Consider the following 12947-nt stretch of genomic DNA (forward strand, 5'->3'; position numbering starts at 1 on the left):
GAACACACCTTCCGGCCTGGTCACCGCACCCCAAAGTCCAGTCTTCTCTGGGATCCGCCCCGATGAGGTCAAATGGAACCTCAGCCTCTGGGTCTCCAAAATGGAGGGGGGCCCATGGTCTCTTGTGGACACAGAAAAATCAATGCTCCCCTAAGATGTCTCTCGTTTGGGGAGTGCAGTTTTCTAACGGAAAGCTGCAAACCCCTTCCCGGCAGAGAGCACCAGCCCCTTTGCTCACCCCCTACCTCCCTAGGCCTGACTTCCTGGGCTGCCCTCACTCCCAAAACCAGGGTGCCGAGTGTGCTTCTGTCCCCATCCCGCCCCTGCCCAGGACCCTGGGATGGGTGGGCCTCCAAGTGCACCCCACTGGCCTGAACCCTCCGCCCCTGCCCGATTCCACGCCTGCTCGTTGATCGTGGATTATCGACTTAATCGCTTTCACAGCGCACCCCTCTGGTTCCCCGCCCGGCGTGTGCCTCCACCCTAGCTGGCTTCGGGGGTCCCATTCTACACCCCGTGTATCCGCAGTTCCGCCAAAGCCTCCCCCCTCCCCGTCCCCGGTCCCCGGCTCGACTCCGCTCCTCCCGACCCGGGCTTCCGACTCCCACTCGGGGTTTCCCGGGAAGCGGCCCCGCTCCCACCCGCAGGGAGGGCTCCGGTGGCCACGTGGCAGGGCGGGGGGCCCGGGTGCTGGCGACCCACCCCCAGCGGGGCGCGGGCGGGGGGACGTGGTGGTGGCGGCGGGGTGCGGCCCGGGGTCCCGCGGGCGGCGGCGGTGACCTTGGCCGGGTGGCTGCGCGGGCCCCGTGGGCGCGGGTCCCCGGGGCGGGGCGGGGCGGGGCGGAGCGCGGCGGGGCGGGGACGGCGCGGGCGCGACTGCGGCGGCTCCGGCGGGCGGGCGGGGGGCGGCGGCGCCAGCGGACACCGGAGCGGGCAGGAGCAGCGGCCGCGGCGCCGCAGGGACCAGCGGGCCCAGGTAGGCGGCCCGGGGCGGGGCGGGGCGGGGGTCCTTGCGCAGCGCCCCCTCGCCGGCGTCCTCCCCGCCGCGCGCCTCTCCTCTGTCCCGGCCGCACCCTCCCGGGACCCGGGGCCGGTTCCTCCCCGCCGGGCTCCGGGGGGGCCCCCCGCCCCATCCCGCCCGCCCCTCCGCGGCTCACCTTGGACAGCTCCCGCCGCCTCCCCTCCCCCACCCGGAGCCCCCCGACCCCGCCGAGGCCCCCCCGCCGCCCCTCTCCACATCGGGCCCCCCAGCAGGGCCTCCTGTCTCCCGCAGCTGCTCACCCACTCAGCCCTCCGCCCCGCTGCCCAGCCAGGCCCCTCCCTCGGCGCCCCCTCCCCGGGGTCGGCTCCTCCTCCCCACCACGGAGGTCCTCGTTAGCGCAGGGGCGCACCCCGGGCTGGCCCCCCTCTGCGCCCTCGGCCCCCCCAGAGCAGGCCCTTTCCCCATCAAACCCTTCATCAGGATCAGGCGGTGGTGGGTGAGACCCCCTCCCCACCCTTGGTCAGGGGTGCCCCCCAGATAGATTCCTGGGTCTTGGCTCTCTCTGCTTTTCTGACCCTGAGCTGGTTTTGACACCCCCGCCCTCTCCCCCCACCACTCCTTGCGCGGCCAGGAGCCAGGGCTGGGGTAGGTTGGCCCAGCCTCGGTGTCTGGGGGTGGGCTGTCCCGCACAGGTGGGAACCTGGGAGTGTAGCCAAGCAAGGCGGGCTTCCAGCCCTGCTGTGTGCCCCCACCCCCCTGCTCTGTGACCTTGAGCCAGCCCCCCTGGCTCCTGCCTCCGTGCCCGGGACCCTCTCCCTCCACCTGCAACCCCCAGGAGGAAGAGGAGGAGGAGGTGGAGGTGGCGTGGGCTTCGGGAAGCTCGTCCTAGTCAGGGATTCCAGACCCAGCAGGGCTGGTGGGGAGGACAGTGGTGCTGACGAGGCTGGAGCTTCAGTGTCCACAGCAAGGCGAAGCCTGGGTCTGGGGCCACAGAACCCACGGCCATCAGGACCCCAGGCCCGTCTTGGTGGCGTCTCTCCGCACGGCAGCGTGCCTGCCTCTCGGGGCACCCACCCAGGAAAGGGCAGGGTCTGCAGAGCCGGCCGCCTCCCCCCCTCCTCCCCAGCACCCCCAGCCTCCTCCGAATGAATTACTATGCATGTAGTCCACAAATCCGGCAGCCAATCCCATGAGTTAGCATTGCCCAGGCGCCCAGAAGTTTGCCTGGCTCGTCACAACTGCGGGCTGTCAGCTGAGGCTGTCATCATCCTGTTTTCTTTTTCTGGCAAATCTGTTACCCTTCATCATCCGGAAGGTGCCTTTGCAACCAACTGGCACAGCGATTGTGATCACAATAGTAATGGGGTCTCCGCTGTACCCGCCACGGCCTACGCCCCCTCCACCTTGTCACCTTACCTGTCGCAACAGTGGCTTGCATTTCACAGAAGAGGAAACGGAGGCTTAGGGACTTGAATTGGCCTGTTTAGGTTCAAACCGCAGAGTCCCAGGCAACGGCTGTGCCCTCCCCATAAACACACCTCCACCCTAAGTGCAGCGGGTAGAAACTGGGGCCTCCTTCTCTCCCACTGTAGAATACCTTGCTGGGGACCCCCTGCCCCCCGGAGACTGGAAGCAGGAGGAAGGGGAGGGGAGGATATCGATTCTGGAGAAAAGCCACCTGCCCTCCCCCCAGGGTTATTCCCCCGCCTCCATCATTTCAGGATCCGCCGTGCTGTGTGACCTCCTGAGGCTGCTGGACCTCTCTGAGCCCAAGAGCGAAGAGAGGGGCTAAGAGGACCCCCCTCCCAGGGAGCGCTATTCCTAAGGATCCATCAGACCTAAACGGGGAGGGGGGGCCCTAGGGCACACCAGGCCATAGTTTGGTTTTAGAGTTTAGGGAGCAGGGATTTTCCTCTTCAGTTTCTAGTTTTGTATTCTGGCATCCCACCTGGGCTGCAGGGGCCTGCCTCCCTGGGGCTGCTATTGGGAATCAGTGCTCCGATTCTCCAACTGTGGTTATTGGACTCCCAGCCTCAGGATCCCATTTATGGCGGGGAGAGCAGCTTGAAAAAAATACAACTTCCAGCTGGACATGGTGGCTCATGCCCAGAATCCCAGCACTTTGGGAGGCCCAGGCAGGAGGATCACCTGAGGTCAGGAGTTCAAGACCAGCCTGGCTAACATGGTGAAACCCTGTCTCTACTAAAAATACAAAAATTAGCTGGGCACAGCGGCTCAAGCCTGTAACTCCAGCACTTTGGGAGGGTAAGGCGCAGATCACAAGGACAGGAGAACAAGACCAGCCTGGCCAAGGTGATGAAACCCTGTCTCTACTAAAAATACAAAAATTAGCCGAGTGTGGTGGCAGACGCCTGTAGTTCCAGCTACTCGGGAGGCTGAGGCAGGAGAATTGCATGAACTGAGTAGGCAGAGGTTGCAGTGAGCTGAGATCGCACCACTGCACTCCAGCCTGGGTCACAGAGTGAGACTTGGTCTTAAAAAAATGAGAAGAATAAAATAAAATACGAGTTCCCAGGGCTATAGCCCTGACCGACCAATTCATCATATTCGTCACAGCTAGGGCTGCAGGCCTGACACCTGCATCTTAAACACCCGACCACGGGCGGCTCTCACGAGGGTTAGCCATCTCCAGGTTGAGGGAAGAGCAGGGACCCATGGTTGGTGGAGACAGGCACCAAACAGGCTTGGGGTGGCAGGACGGGTCAGCAGGCTCTCAGAGCCAGGCAGGTGTGCAGCGAGAGGTGGAAGCCAGGCCTGCTAGCCTGGGAGAAGCCAGCACAGCCGGGAAGGGACGCCGACACCTGGGAAGGAGTTTCGTGGGTTTCCTGGCATCTCCCATGCCTCTTGTAGCTCAGCGTCCTCCAGGGAAGCTCAGGCCCCAGATTTTGTCAGGGGGAGGTAAGCAAAGGGTGCTGGCTGTGTGCCCGCCCGCGGGACAGGACTGCAAAGTCAGCGGAGGCGAGCAGATGGGCCTTTTCGGGGACGCAGGAGGCACGGCGGCCACCTCCTCTGAGAAGCTGCCCTGTCCTCCTCCTCCCTTAACCGGGGGTGTGGGGCTGTCCCCTCCAGCCTGGGTGGCCTTTTACGTCTGACCCTCCTCTCCGCACAGGCTCGGTCTGGGGTTCTCGCAGCCGGCACCAGCCCTCCCGGCCCCGGCCCCCCACCCGCCGCGGGGAAGATGCCAGAGCAGAGCAACGATTACCGCGTGGTGGTGTTCGGGGCGGGCGGCGTGGGCAAGAGCTCGCTGGTGCTGCGCTTCGTGAAGGGCACGTTCCGAGACACCTACATCCCCACCATCGAGGACACCTACCGGCAGGTGATCAGCTGTGACAAGAGCGTGTGCACGCTGCAGATCACAGACACCACGGGCAGCCACCAGTTCCCCGCCATGCAGCGCCTCTCCATCTCCAAGGGCCACGCCTTCATCCTGGTGTTCTCTGTCACCAGCAAGCAGTCGCTGGAGGAGCTGGGCCCCATCTACAAGCTCATCGTGCAGATCAAGGGCAGCGTGGAGGACATCCCCGTGATGCTGGTGGGCAACAAGTGTGACGAGACGCAGCGGGAGGTGGACACGCGCGAGGCCCAGGCGGTGGCCCAGGAGTGGAAGTGCGCCTTCATGGAGACCTCGGCCAAGATGAACTACAACGTGAAGGAGCTCTTCCAGGAGCTGCTGACGCTGGAGACGCGCCGGAACATGAGCCTCAACATCGACGGCAAACGCTCCGGGAAGCAGAAGAGGACAGACCGCGTCAAGGGCAAATGCACCCTCATGTGAGCCCGGAACGCCCGCCTGCCCGCCGCCCACCCGCACTGGCCCCGGCCCCCCGCCCCCCCACCTCCCCCACACCCTCTTCTGCCTCCTCCTCTTCTCTCATCCTTCCTCCGACACCTCGGCTGGGGAAACCGAGGCTGCCCCCTCTCCGCTGCCCCTGACCGCCCCGAGGCAGGGCTGAGGCTCTTCTTCCTGCCCTGCTCTCTCTTCCCCACCCTCCTGTTCTGTCTGTACCCCCAAAACCAAGAGCCGGAGGTGGCCCCCTTGTCCTGCAGATGGGCAAACGGGACGGGGAGCCGGCAAGAGGAGCTCCTTGTTCCCGCCGGGACCAGAGGAGGCTGCGTTTCCCCATCTCCATCTCTTTCCCTGGGGCGTCCCCACCACACCTGTATGTCCCCCACATTTGATCACTGTGACCTTCTGGGGGAGGGGGGAGTTCAAAATGTACATCAGCCTCAGATTTTTTTTTTCTTTCTCCTATTTGGTGTTAACATACACTCAAGCCGACCCGGCCCCTCATGACCTCTGACCTGTGCCCTGCCCCCTCCCCTCCCCCCCGTCCCAGAACGCCCCCTCTCCCCTGTCCTCACACGGGGGATGTGGGGCCTGCGGGATGGGCCTCAGGCCACCAGGCAATAACCGCAGGGCCTGCAGCAGTGCCCCTGCCAGCTCCGAATCCCACCCCTGGGACCGGCCACAGCCACAGCCACAGCACAACTGCCCCATCGGGAGGCACCGTGGATGTGGAGGGGCTTCCCAGACCCCGCCCATCCGGGGACCTGCCTCTTTCACCGAGACAGAGACATTAGCGACGTGTGGTGGGTGGGGTCCTGGGGTGCTTGGGAGGGGGTGCCTGGGGCCCTGGCCAGAGAGACATCAATGACACCCCCGTGAGGGGACAGCCGATGGGACCCCACATCAGTGGAATCCGAGGGGGCTCCGGGCAGAGCTCTGCTCCGCCCATTTCCTCCCACCACCCGTGCCCCAGAGAGCAGGGCCCGCCCAGAAAGGTGGTATCCTGGAGTCAGGGGGTGTCTGCAGCTGTGAGGTTCTGGGTGTTTTTGTGAGAGGGTCTGAACGACCCCACACTCATGTGACCCCACAGGGCTGTGTCCGACATACACGAGGAAGGGTGTATTTGTGCAGCCTGGGGTTCGTGGATGGGTGACTTGCATCTAAGTGCATCTGCGTGGCACCTGTGTGTGTCTGTCGGGACGGTATGTTTTTGTGGCACTCCGTGTGTGTACTAGTGGTGTAGGGTATACAGAGAGGTGGGTAGTCAACAAGAGGTGTGTGGTTGTCAACAGGACTGGATACTTGTGATGTGTCTGTGTGACTCTTTGTGCCTCTACGAGCATGACTATATTTTTGGGAGTGGGTGATACGGCTTATCTGAGAGAGCATTTACCTGTAACTGTGTTTGTCCTGATTGAGGGACACAATCTGTGTCCCACTGTATAGCAACGTGACTCTATAGCAATGTGACTTTCAGTCCCTGATTGGTATCAGTCACCTATTGCTGTGTAATAAATGACCACAATCGGCCAGACCTGGTGGCTCATGCCTGTAATCCCAGCACTTTGGGAGGCCGAGACAGGTGGATCACGAGGTCAGGGGATTGAAACCATCCTGGCTAACACAGTGAAACCCGTCTCTACTAAAAATACAAAAAATTAGCTGGGTGTGGTGGCAGGTGCCTGTAGTCCCAGCTACTTGGGAGGCTGAGGCAGGAGAATCGCTTGAACCCAGGAGGTGGAGGTTGCAGTGAGCTGAGATCATGCCATTGCACTCCAGCCTGGGCCACAGAGTGAGACTCGGTCTCTCTAAAACAAACAACCAATCAAAAATCCCCACAAATGACCACAAACGTAGCAACCAGAAATGACACGTTTATTGTCTCATAGATTCTGTGGGTCAAGAGCCCGGGAGCAGGTTTGCTGGGTCCTCTACTTGGGAATCTCAGGAGGCTGCAATCAAAGCATGGGCCAGGCAGAGGTCTCATCTGAGGGCCTGACGGGGGAAGGATCTGCCTCTTCCCAGCTCGTGTGGTTGTTGCAGCATTCAGTTCCTTGCTGTTGCAAGACTGAGGACCTCGGTTCCTTGCTGGCTGTTGGCTGGAAGTTGCCTTTTGATCTGTGTCATGTGGATCTCTCCATAGGGGGGCTCAGAACACAGCAGGTAAGTCAGCCAGGGAAGGCGAGGTGGAGGTGTTGGTCTTATTGTGTGTGAGGAAACAGTGTGTGTGTGTGTGTATGTGCTTTTGTGGAGAAAGAGAGAGAGACAGAGAGCGTGCACACCTGTGTCTCTGTAGTCATGTGGCCAGGTGGGACTACGTAGGTAACAGATTGCTCGTGTCTGACTTGGTACAAGCATGTTTGTTTTCCTCTGTGTTCATGTAAGTGTTTACTCAACAAATGTTTACTGGACACACTCAGAAAGGGGGAGTGTGCGTGCGTGCATGTGTGTTGCTATCCAGCACGTGGACCGGGGCTCCCAGAAGAGCTGGTATCGTGTCTGAGCAGAGCTGGGTCCCCCCAACACTTGGGCTGGCCCAGGGCCCACCAGCAGCTGACATCGCCTCCTCTCTTGCCCTGGCAGTGGCTTCTGGGCTCTGAAGGTGCTGGAGAGAGTGAGGCTGGGCAGGGGTCTGCGGCCCTTTCTCAGGGACACACCCTGATAGCACAATCTCCCTGGGGCCCTGCCCACCTCTAGGCCTCTCCCACCCCAGGCCCTGCCCCGACCCTGGGGAGAGAGGGGATCTGCCATAGGAGGGGTGTCCGAGCCTGCCCTGGCCGCTGGCCCGTCCTGCCTGGGCATCCCTGGTGCTGGGGACTGTGCCAGGCCACGCTTGCTGTGACCCGCCCCTACCCCCTCTCCCCCTGCATGTGGGTGCCCCCACCCCCCATCATGGGGTCTGTGTAGCCTTTGCTCTAGACATAGTCTTTCTGCAATAAAGAAGTGGATCCTGCATTCCCCACCAGCGTGGTGCCCTGTCTCTGTGGTGGGGGTGGGGTGTCAGCTCACCACCTGCAAAGGATCCAGAAGGGTGGGGAGGTGCAGGATGGGGATGGAGGGTGGAGGACGTGAGGATTGGGATGGTGGTGGGGCGGTGGAGGGGGCGGGGTGAGGACATGCAGCATGGGAGGTGAGGCAGGTTCCGTCTGGGACTGTGCTTGGAGATTTCTTGTTCAGCTTCTTTTTAGGGCCTCAGTTTCCAGATTCACTCTGTGCACATTAGCTGGGGACATCCTCACAGCTGGACTTTGTGTGAACTTGGGCAATTTCCTTGCAGGGCCCAGTGGTGTTGGAGCAGAGGGGACTGTATTCGTCCATTCTCAAAATGCTATAAAGAAATACCCAGACTGGGTGCAGTGACTCTTGCCTGTCATCCTAGCTCTTTGGGAGGTTGAAGCGGGTGGATCACCTGAGGTCAGGAGTTCGAGACCAGCCTGGCTAACGTGGCGAAACCCTGTTAGAAACCCTCTACTAAAAATACAAAAATTAGCCAGGCGTGGTGGCGGAAGCCTGTAATCCCAGCTACTTGGGAGGCTGAGGCAGGAGAATTGCTTGAGTCCAGGAGGCGGAGGTTGCGGTGAATGAGATCTCGCCATTGCACTCCAGTCTGGGCGACAAGAGTGAAACTCTAATAATATCTGACACAGGTAATTGATAGAGAAAAAAGCTTTAATTGGTTTAATTTAATTGTTTCATGGTTCCACATCCTGTACAGGAAGCACGGCAGCAGCTGCTTCTGCCGCAGCTGCAGGAAACTTACAGTCTTGGCTGAAGCAGGTGCACCTGGGTGGGGAGGAGGAGGAGGAGGAGCCACACACTTTTAAACAACGGGATCTCGCGAGATCTCTATCGCGAGACCAGACTGAGTGGGTGGTCCTACATCTTTCCCTAAAGGATCAACGGGATCTGGCGAGAACTCTATCCCGAGACAGGACTGAGTGGGTGGTGCTAAACCTTCCGTGAAGGTTCAATGGGATCTCGCGAGAACTCTATCCCGAGACAGGACTGAGGGGTGGTGCTAAACCTTCCGTGAAGTAACAGCAGGATCTCGCGAGAACTCTCTCGAGTACTCTAGCCTGAGACAGGACTGAGGGGTGGTGCTAAGCCATTCTTGAAGGTTCAACGGTATCTCGCGAGAACTCTATCGAGAGGCCTGCGGGGTGGTGCTAAACCATTCGTGAAGGATCAACAGGATCTCGCGAGAGCTCTATCCCGAGACAGCCTGAGGGGGTGGTGCTAAACCTTCCGTGAAGTATCAGCAGGATCTCGCGAGAACTCTCACGAGAACTCTCGCGAGAGCTCTATCCCGAGACAGGACTGAGGGGTGGTGCTAAACCATTCGTGAAGGTTCAACGGGATCTCGCGAGACTCTAGCCTGAGACAGGACTGAAGGGTGGTGCTAAACCATTCGTGAAGGTTCAATGGGATCTCGCGAGAACTCTATCACGAGACAGGACTGAGGGGTGGTGCTAAACCATTCGTGCAGGAATAACGGGATCTCGCGAGAACTCTATCACGAAACAGGACTGAGGGGGCGACGCTAAAGCATTCAGGAGGGATCCACGGTTATGATCCAACCGCCTCCCAGCAGGTACCTCCTCCAACAGGGGACTGCAACTCAACTTGAGATTTGGGTGGGGACACGGGGCCAAACCTGACCAACATGATGAAACCCCGTCTCTGCTAAAAGTACAAAAATTAGCCTGGCGTGGTGGCGCTCACCTGTAATGGCAGGTACTTGGGAGGCGGAGGCAGGAGAGTTGCTTGAACCTGGGAGGGGGAGGTTGCAGTGAGCCAAGATGGCGCCACTGCACTCCAGCGCTCTACCCTGGACTACAGAGCAAGACTCTTTCTCAAAAAAAAAAAAAAAAAAAAAAAGGTTACAGGAGGCCAGTCTTAAATACAATTTTTAAAATATTTATAAATAATTGTTGATTCACGGGAAGGTACGAGAAGGTCCGATGCGCCCTTCATCCAGCCCCCACACTCATCTGAGTGTGTGAGTATGTGTGTGTGGTTTATGCAGTTTTTTTTTAAATCATGCCAAATGATTTATAATTACCCATAAAGATCTATCATATCACCCAGGGACCATTTCACCCAGTGCTCTGTTTGGCTGCCAGTCTTTTGTCTCTCTCTTCAGCAATGGTGAGGCGGATACCCTTTCCTCGGCGAAGAGAAATCCATGGTTTGTTGCCCTTGCCAATAACAAAAATATTGGAAAGTCGAGTGGCAAAGCTGTTGCCATTGGCGTCTTTCACATGAACCACATCGAAAGATCCAGGGTGCCTCTATCTCTGTTGGTAATCACACCAATTCTTCCCAGGTTAGCACCCCCAGTCACCATACACAGGTTACCAGTGTCAAACTTGATGAAATCAGTAACCTTGCCAGTTTCCAAATCAATCTGAATGGTATCATTCACCTTGATGAGGGGATCAGGGTAGCGGATGGTGCGAACATCATGAGTCACCAGATAAGGGATTCCTTTTGTGCCCACAAAGATTTTTCGTACTTTGCACAATTTGTACTTGGCCTTCTCAGGTGTAATACGATGTTACAGCAAAGCGACCCTTGATGTCATAGATCAGACGGAAATTCTCTCCCGTCTCGTCAACGCTGATGACATCCATGAAACCAGCAGGGTAGGTTATATCAGTTCGGACCTTGCCATCGATCTTAATGCACCGCTGCATGCAAATCTTCTTTACTTCATCTCCTGTCAGGGCATACTTAAGTCTGTTCCTTCGGAAAAGGATGAGGGGGAGACACTCTCTCAACTTGTGAGGACTGGTGGATGGACGAGGAGCAAACACGCTGGTCAATTTATCCAGCATCCAATGCTTTGGAGCTGCCACCCGCTTCAGATGCTTCTTGGGACCACCAGCCATGGCTGCGTTAGACAAGGAAAGAGCTATGCAGTTTTTTTTTTTTAAGGCGGAGTCTCACTCTGTCACCCAGGGTAGAGTGCAATGGCGAGATCTCGGCTCAATACAACCTCCGCCTCCCAGGTTCAAGTGATTCTCCTGTCTCAGCCTCTGGAGTAGCTGGGATTACAGGCCTGCACCACCATGCCCAGTTAATTTTTGTATTTTTAGTAGAGGATAGGGTTTCACCATATTGGCCAAGCTGGTCTTGAACTCCTGACCTTGTGATCTGCCCACCTCGCCCTCCCAAAGTGCTGGGATTACAGGCGTGAGCCACTGCGCCTGGCCGCTACTTCTTTTTTATAATTTTAATTTTTATTATTTTTTGAGACAGAGTCTCACTCTGTTACCCAGGCTAGAGTGCAGTGGCACAATGTCCGCTCATTGCAACCTCTGCCTCCCAGGTTCAAGCGATTCTTCTGCCTCAGCCTCCTGAGTAGCTGGAACTACAGGCACCTGCCACCATGCCCAGCTAATTTTCTGTATTTTTAGTAGAGATGTGGTTTCACCGTGTTAGCCAGGATGGTCTTGATCTCCTGACTTTGTGATCCGCCTGCCTCAGCCTCCCAAAGTGCTGGGATTACAGGCGTGAGCCTCCGTACCCGGCTTAATTTTTATTTTTTTGTATTTTTAGTAGAGACAGGATCTCACTATGTTGGCCAGCCTGGTGTTGAACCCCTGGCTTCAAGCAATCTGCCCATACTGGCCTTTCAAACTGCTGGGATTCCAGGCATGAGGCACTGAACCTGGCCCTAATGCAATATTTTAAAAAAATGATGTGAGCACAAAAAAACTTCTTTGAACAAAATATTAAAATCTCAAATAAAGACAAGATGCAGCATTCCCCTGAGAGCCTCAGGCAAAAGGGAAAATGTGTGTGTGTACATATAGCAAATATTTAAGCATCTGTATATATGTTCTTATTTTTTGAGACCGCCTCAATTTGTTACCCAGGCTGGAGTGCAGTGGTGAGATCTCGGCTCACCACAACCTCCTCCTCCCGTGTTCAAGCGATTCTCCTGCCTCAGCCTCCTGAGTAGCTGGGATTACAGGCACCTGCCATCATGACTGGCTAATTTTTGTATTTTTAGTAGAAATGGGGTTTCACCATGTTGGCCAGGCTGATCTTGAACGCCTGACCTCAAATGACCCACCTGCCTTAGCCTCCCAAAGTGCTGGGATTACAGGTGTGAGCCGCCACGCCCGGCCCATCATCTTATATATGTGTATGCATTTTTAGTAGTTGATTTTTTTCCAGAAGTTGATTTTGAAAATATGACTGATGATTTAGTAGAATTTGTTTCTACTAAAACTAGGACAGTAAAATTATAATAAAGTCTGTTTGGACATAAAGAAACTGAGTTATGACATTGTAAAAAGATATATGACATTGTGAGTTTGAATTCAATATTTTTTTCAATTCTTGAATACTTTCAACTGCTCTAGTGTTTTGGAAAAAATGTTAACCATTAAAAAATACAGGCTAGGCCAGGCACGGTGGCTCACGCCTGTAATCCCAGCACTTTGGGAGGTCAAGGCAGGCGGATCACGAAGTCAGGAGTTTGAGACCAGCCTGACCAACATGGTGAAACCCCGTCTCTACTAAAAACACAAAAATTAGCCAGCATGGTGCTGGGTGCCTGTAATCCCAGCTACTCAGGAGGCTGAGGCAGGAGATTTGCTTGAACCGGGAGGTGGAGGTTGCAGTGAGCTGACATCCTGCCACTGCACTCCAGCCTGGCGAAAGAGTGACATCTATCTCTAAACAACATCATCAACAACAATGAAAACTCAAAAAACAAAAACAAGCGGCCAGGCCCAGTGGTTCACGCCTGTAATTCCAGCACTTTGGGATGTCAAGGTGGGTGGATCACCCGAGGTCAGGAGTTCGAGACCAGCCTGAGCAACGTGGCGAAACTCCACCTCTATTAAAAATACAAAAATTGGCTGGGCGCGGTGGCTCACGCCTGTAATCCCAGCACTTTGGGAGGCCGAGATGGGTGGATCACCTGAGATCAGGAGTTTGAGACCAGCCTGACCAACATGGAGAAACCCCATGTCTACCAAAAATACGAAATTAGCCAGGTGTGGTGGCGCATGCTTGTAATCCCAGCTACTTGGGAAACTGAGGCAGGAGAATTGCTTGAACCCAGGAGGTGGAGGTTGCAGTGAGCTGAGATAGCACCATTGCACTCCATCGTGGGCAGCAAGAGCAAAACTTGGTCTCAAA

The 12947-nt window shown here is 56.9% G+C and overlaps 1 protein-coding gene and 1 pseudogene across 1 annotated transcript; one reads left to right on the top strand and one right to left on the bottom strand.

Moving 5' to 3' along the window:
- The first annotated feature begins 863 nt into the window (after window positions 1-863).
- Window positions 864-5825, top strand: DIRAS1 (DIRAS family GTPase 1). The gene is made up of 2 exons (XM_017507467.1): window positions 864-976; window positions 4113-5825. The coding sequence occupies exon 2, from the start codon at window positions 4182-4184 to the stop codon at window positions 4776-4778; it is 597 nt and encodes a 198-aa protein (XP_017362956.1). The 5' UTR covers window positions 864-976; window positions 4113-4181; the 3' UTR covers window positions 4779-5825.
- A 4036-nt stretch (window positions 5826-9861) lies between these two features.
- On the bottom strand, window positions 9862-10686 carry LOC108288509 (annotated as a pseudogene).
- Between the last annotated feature and the right edge of the window lie 2261 nt (window positions 10687-12947).

This window comes from Cebus imitator, unplaced genomic scaffold (genome assembly GCF_001604975.1).
Source record: "Cebus imitator isolate Cc_AM_T3 unplaced genomic scaffold, Cebus_imitator-1.0 Scaffold375, whole genome shotgun sequence".
NCBI lineage: Eukaryota > Metazoa > Chordata > Mammalia > Primates > Cebidae > Cebus > Cebus imitator.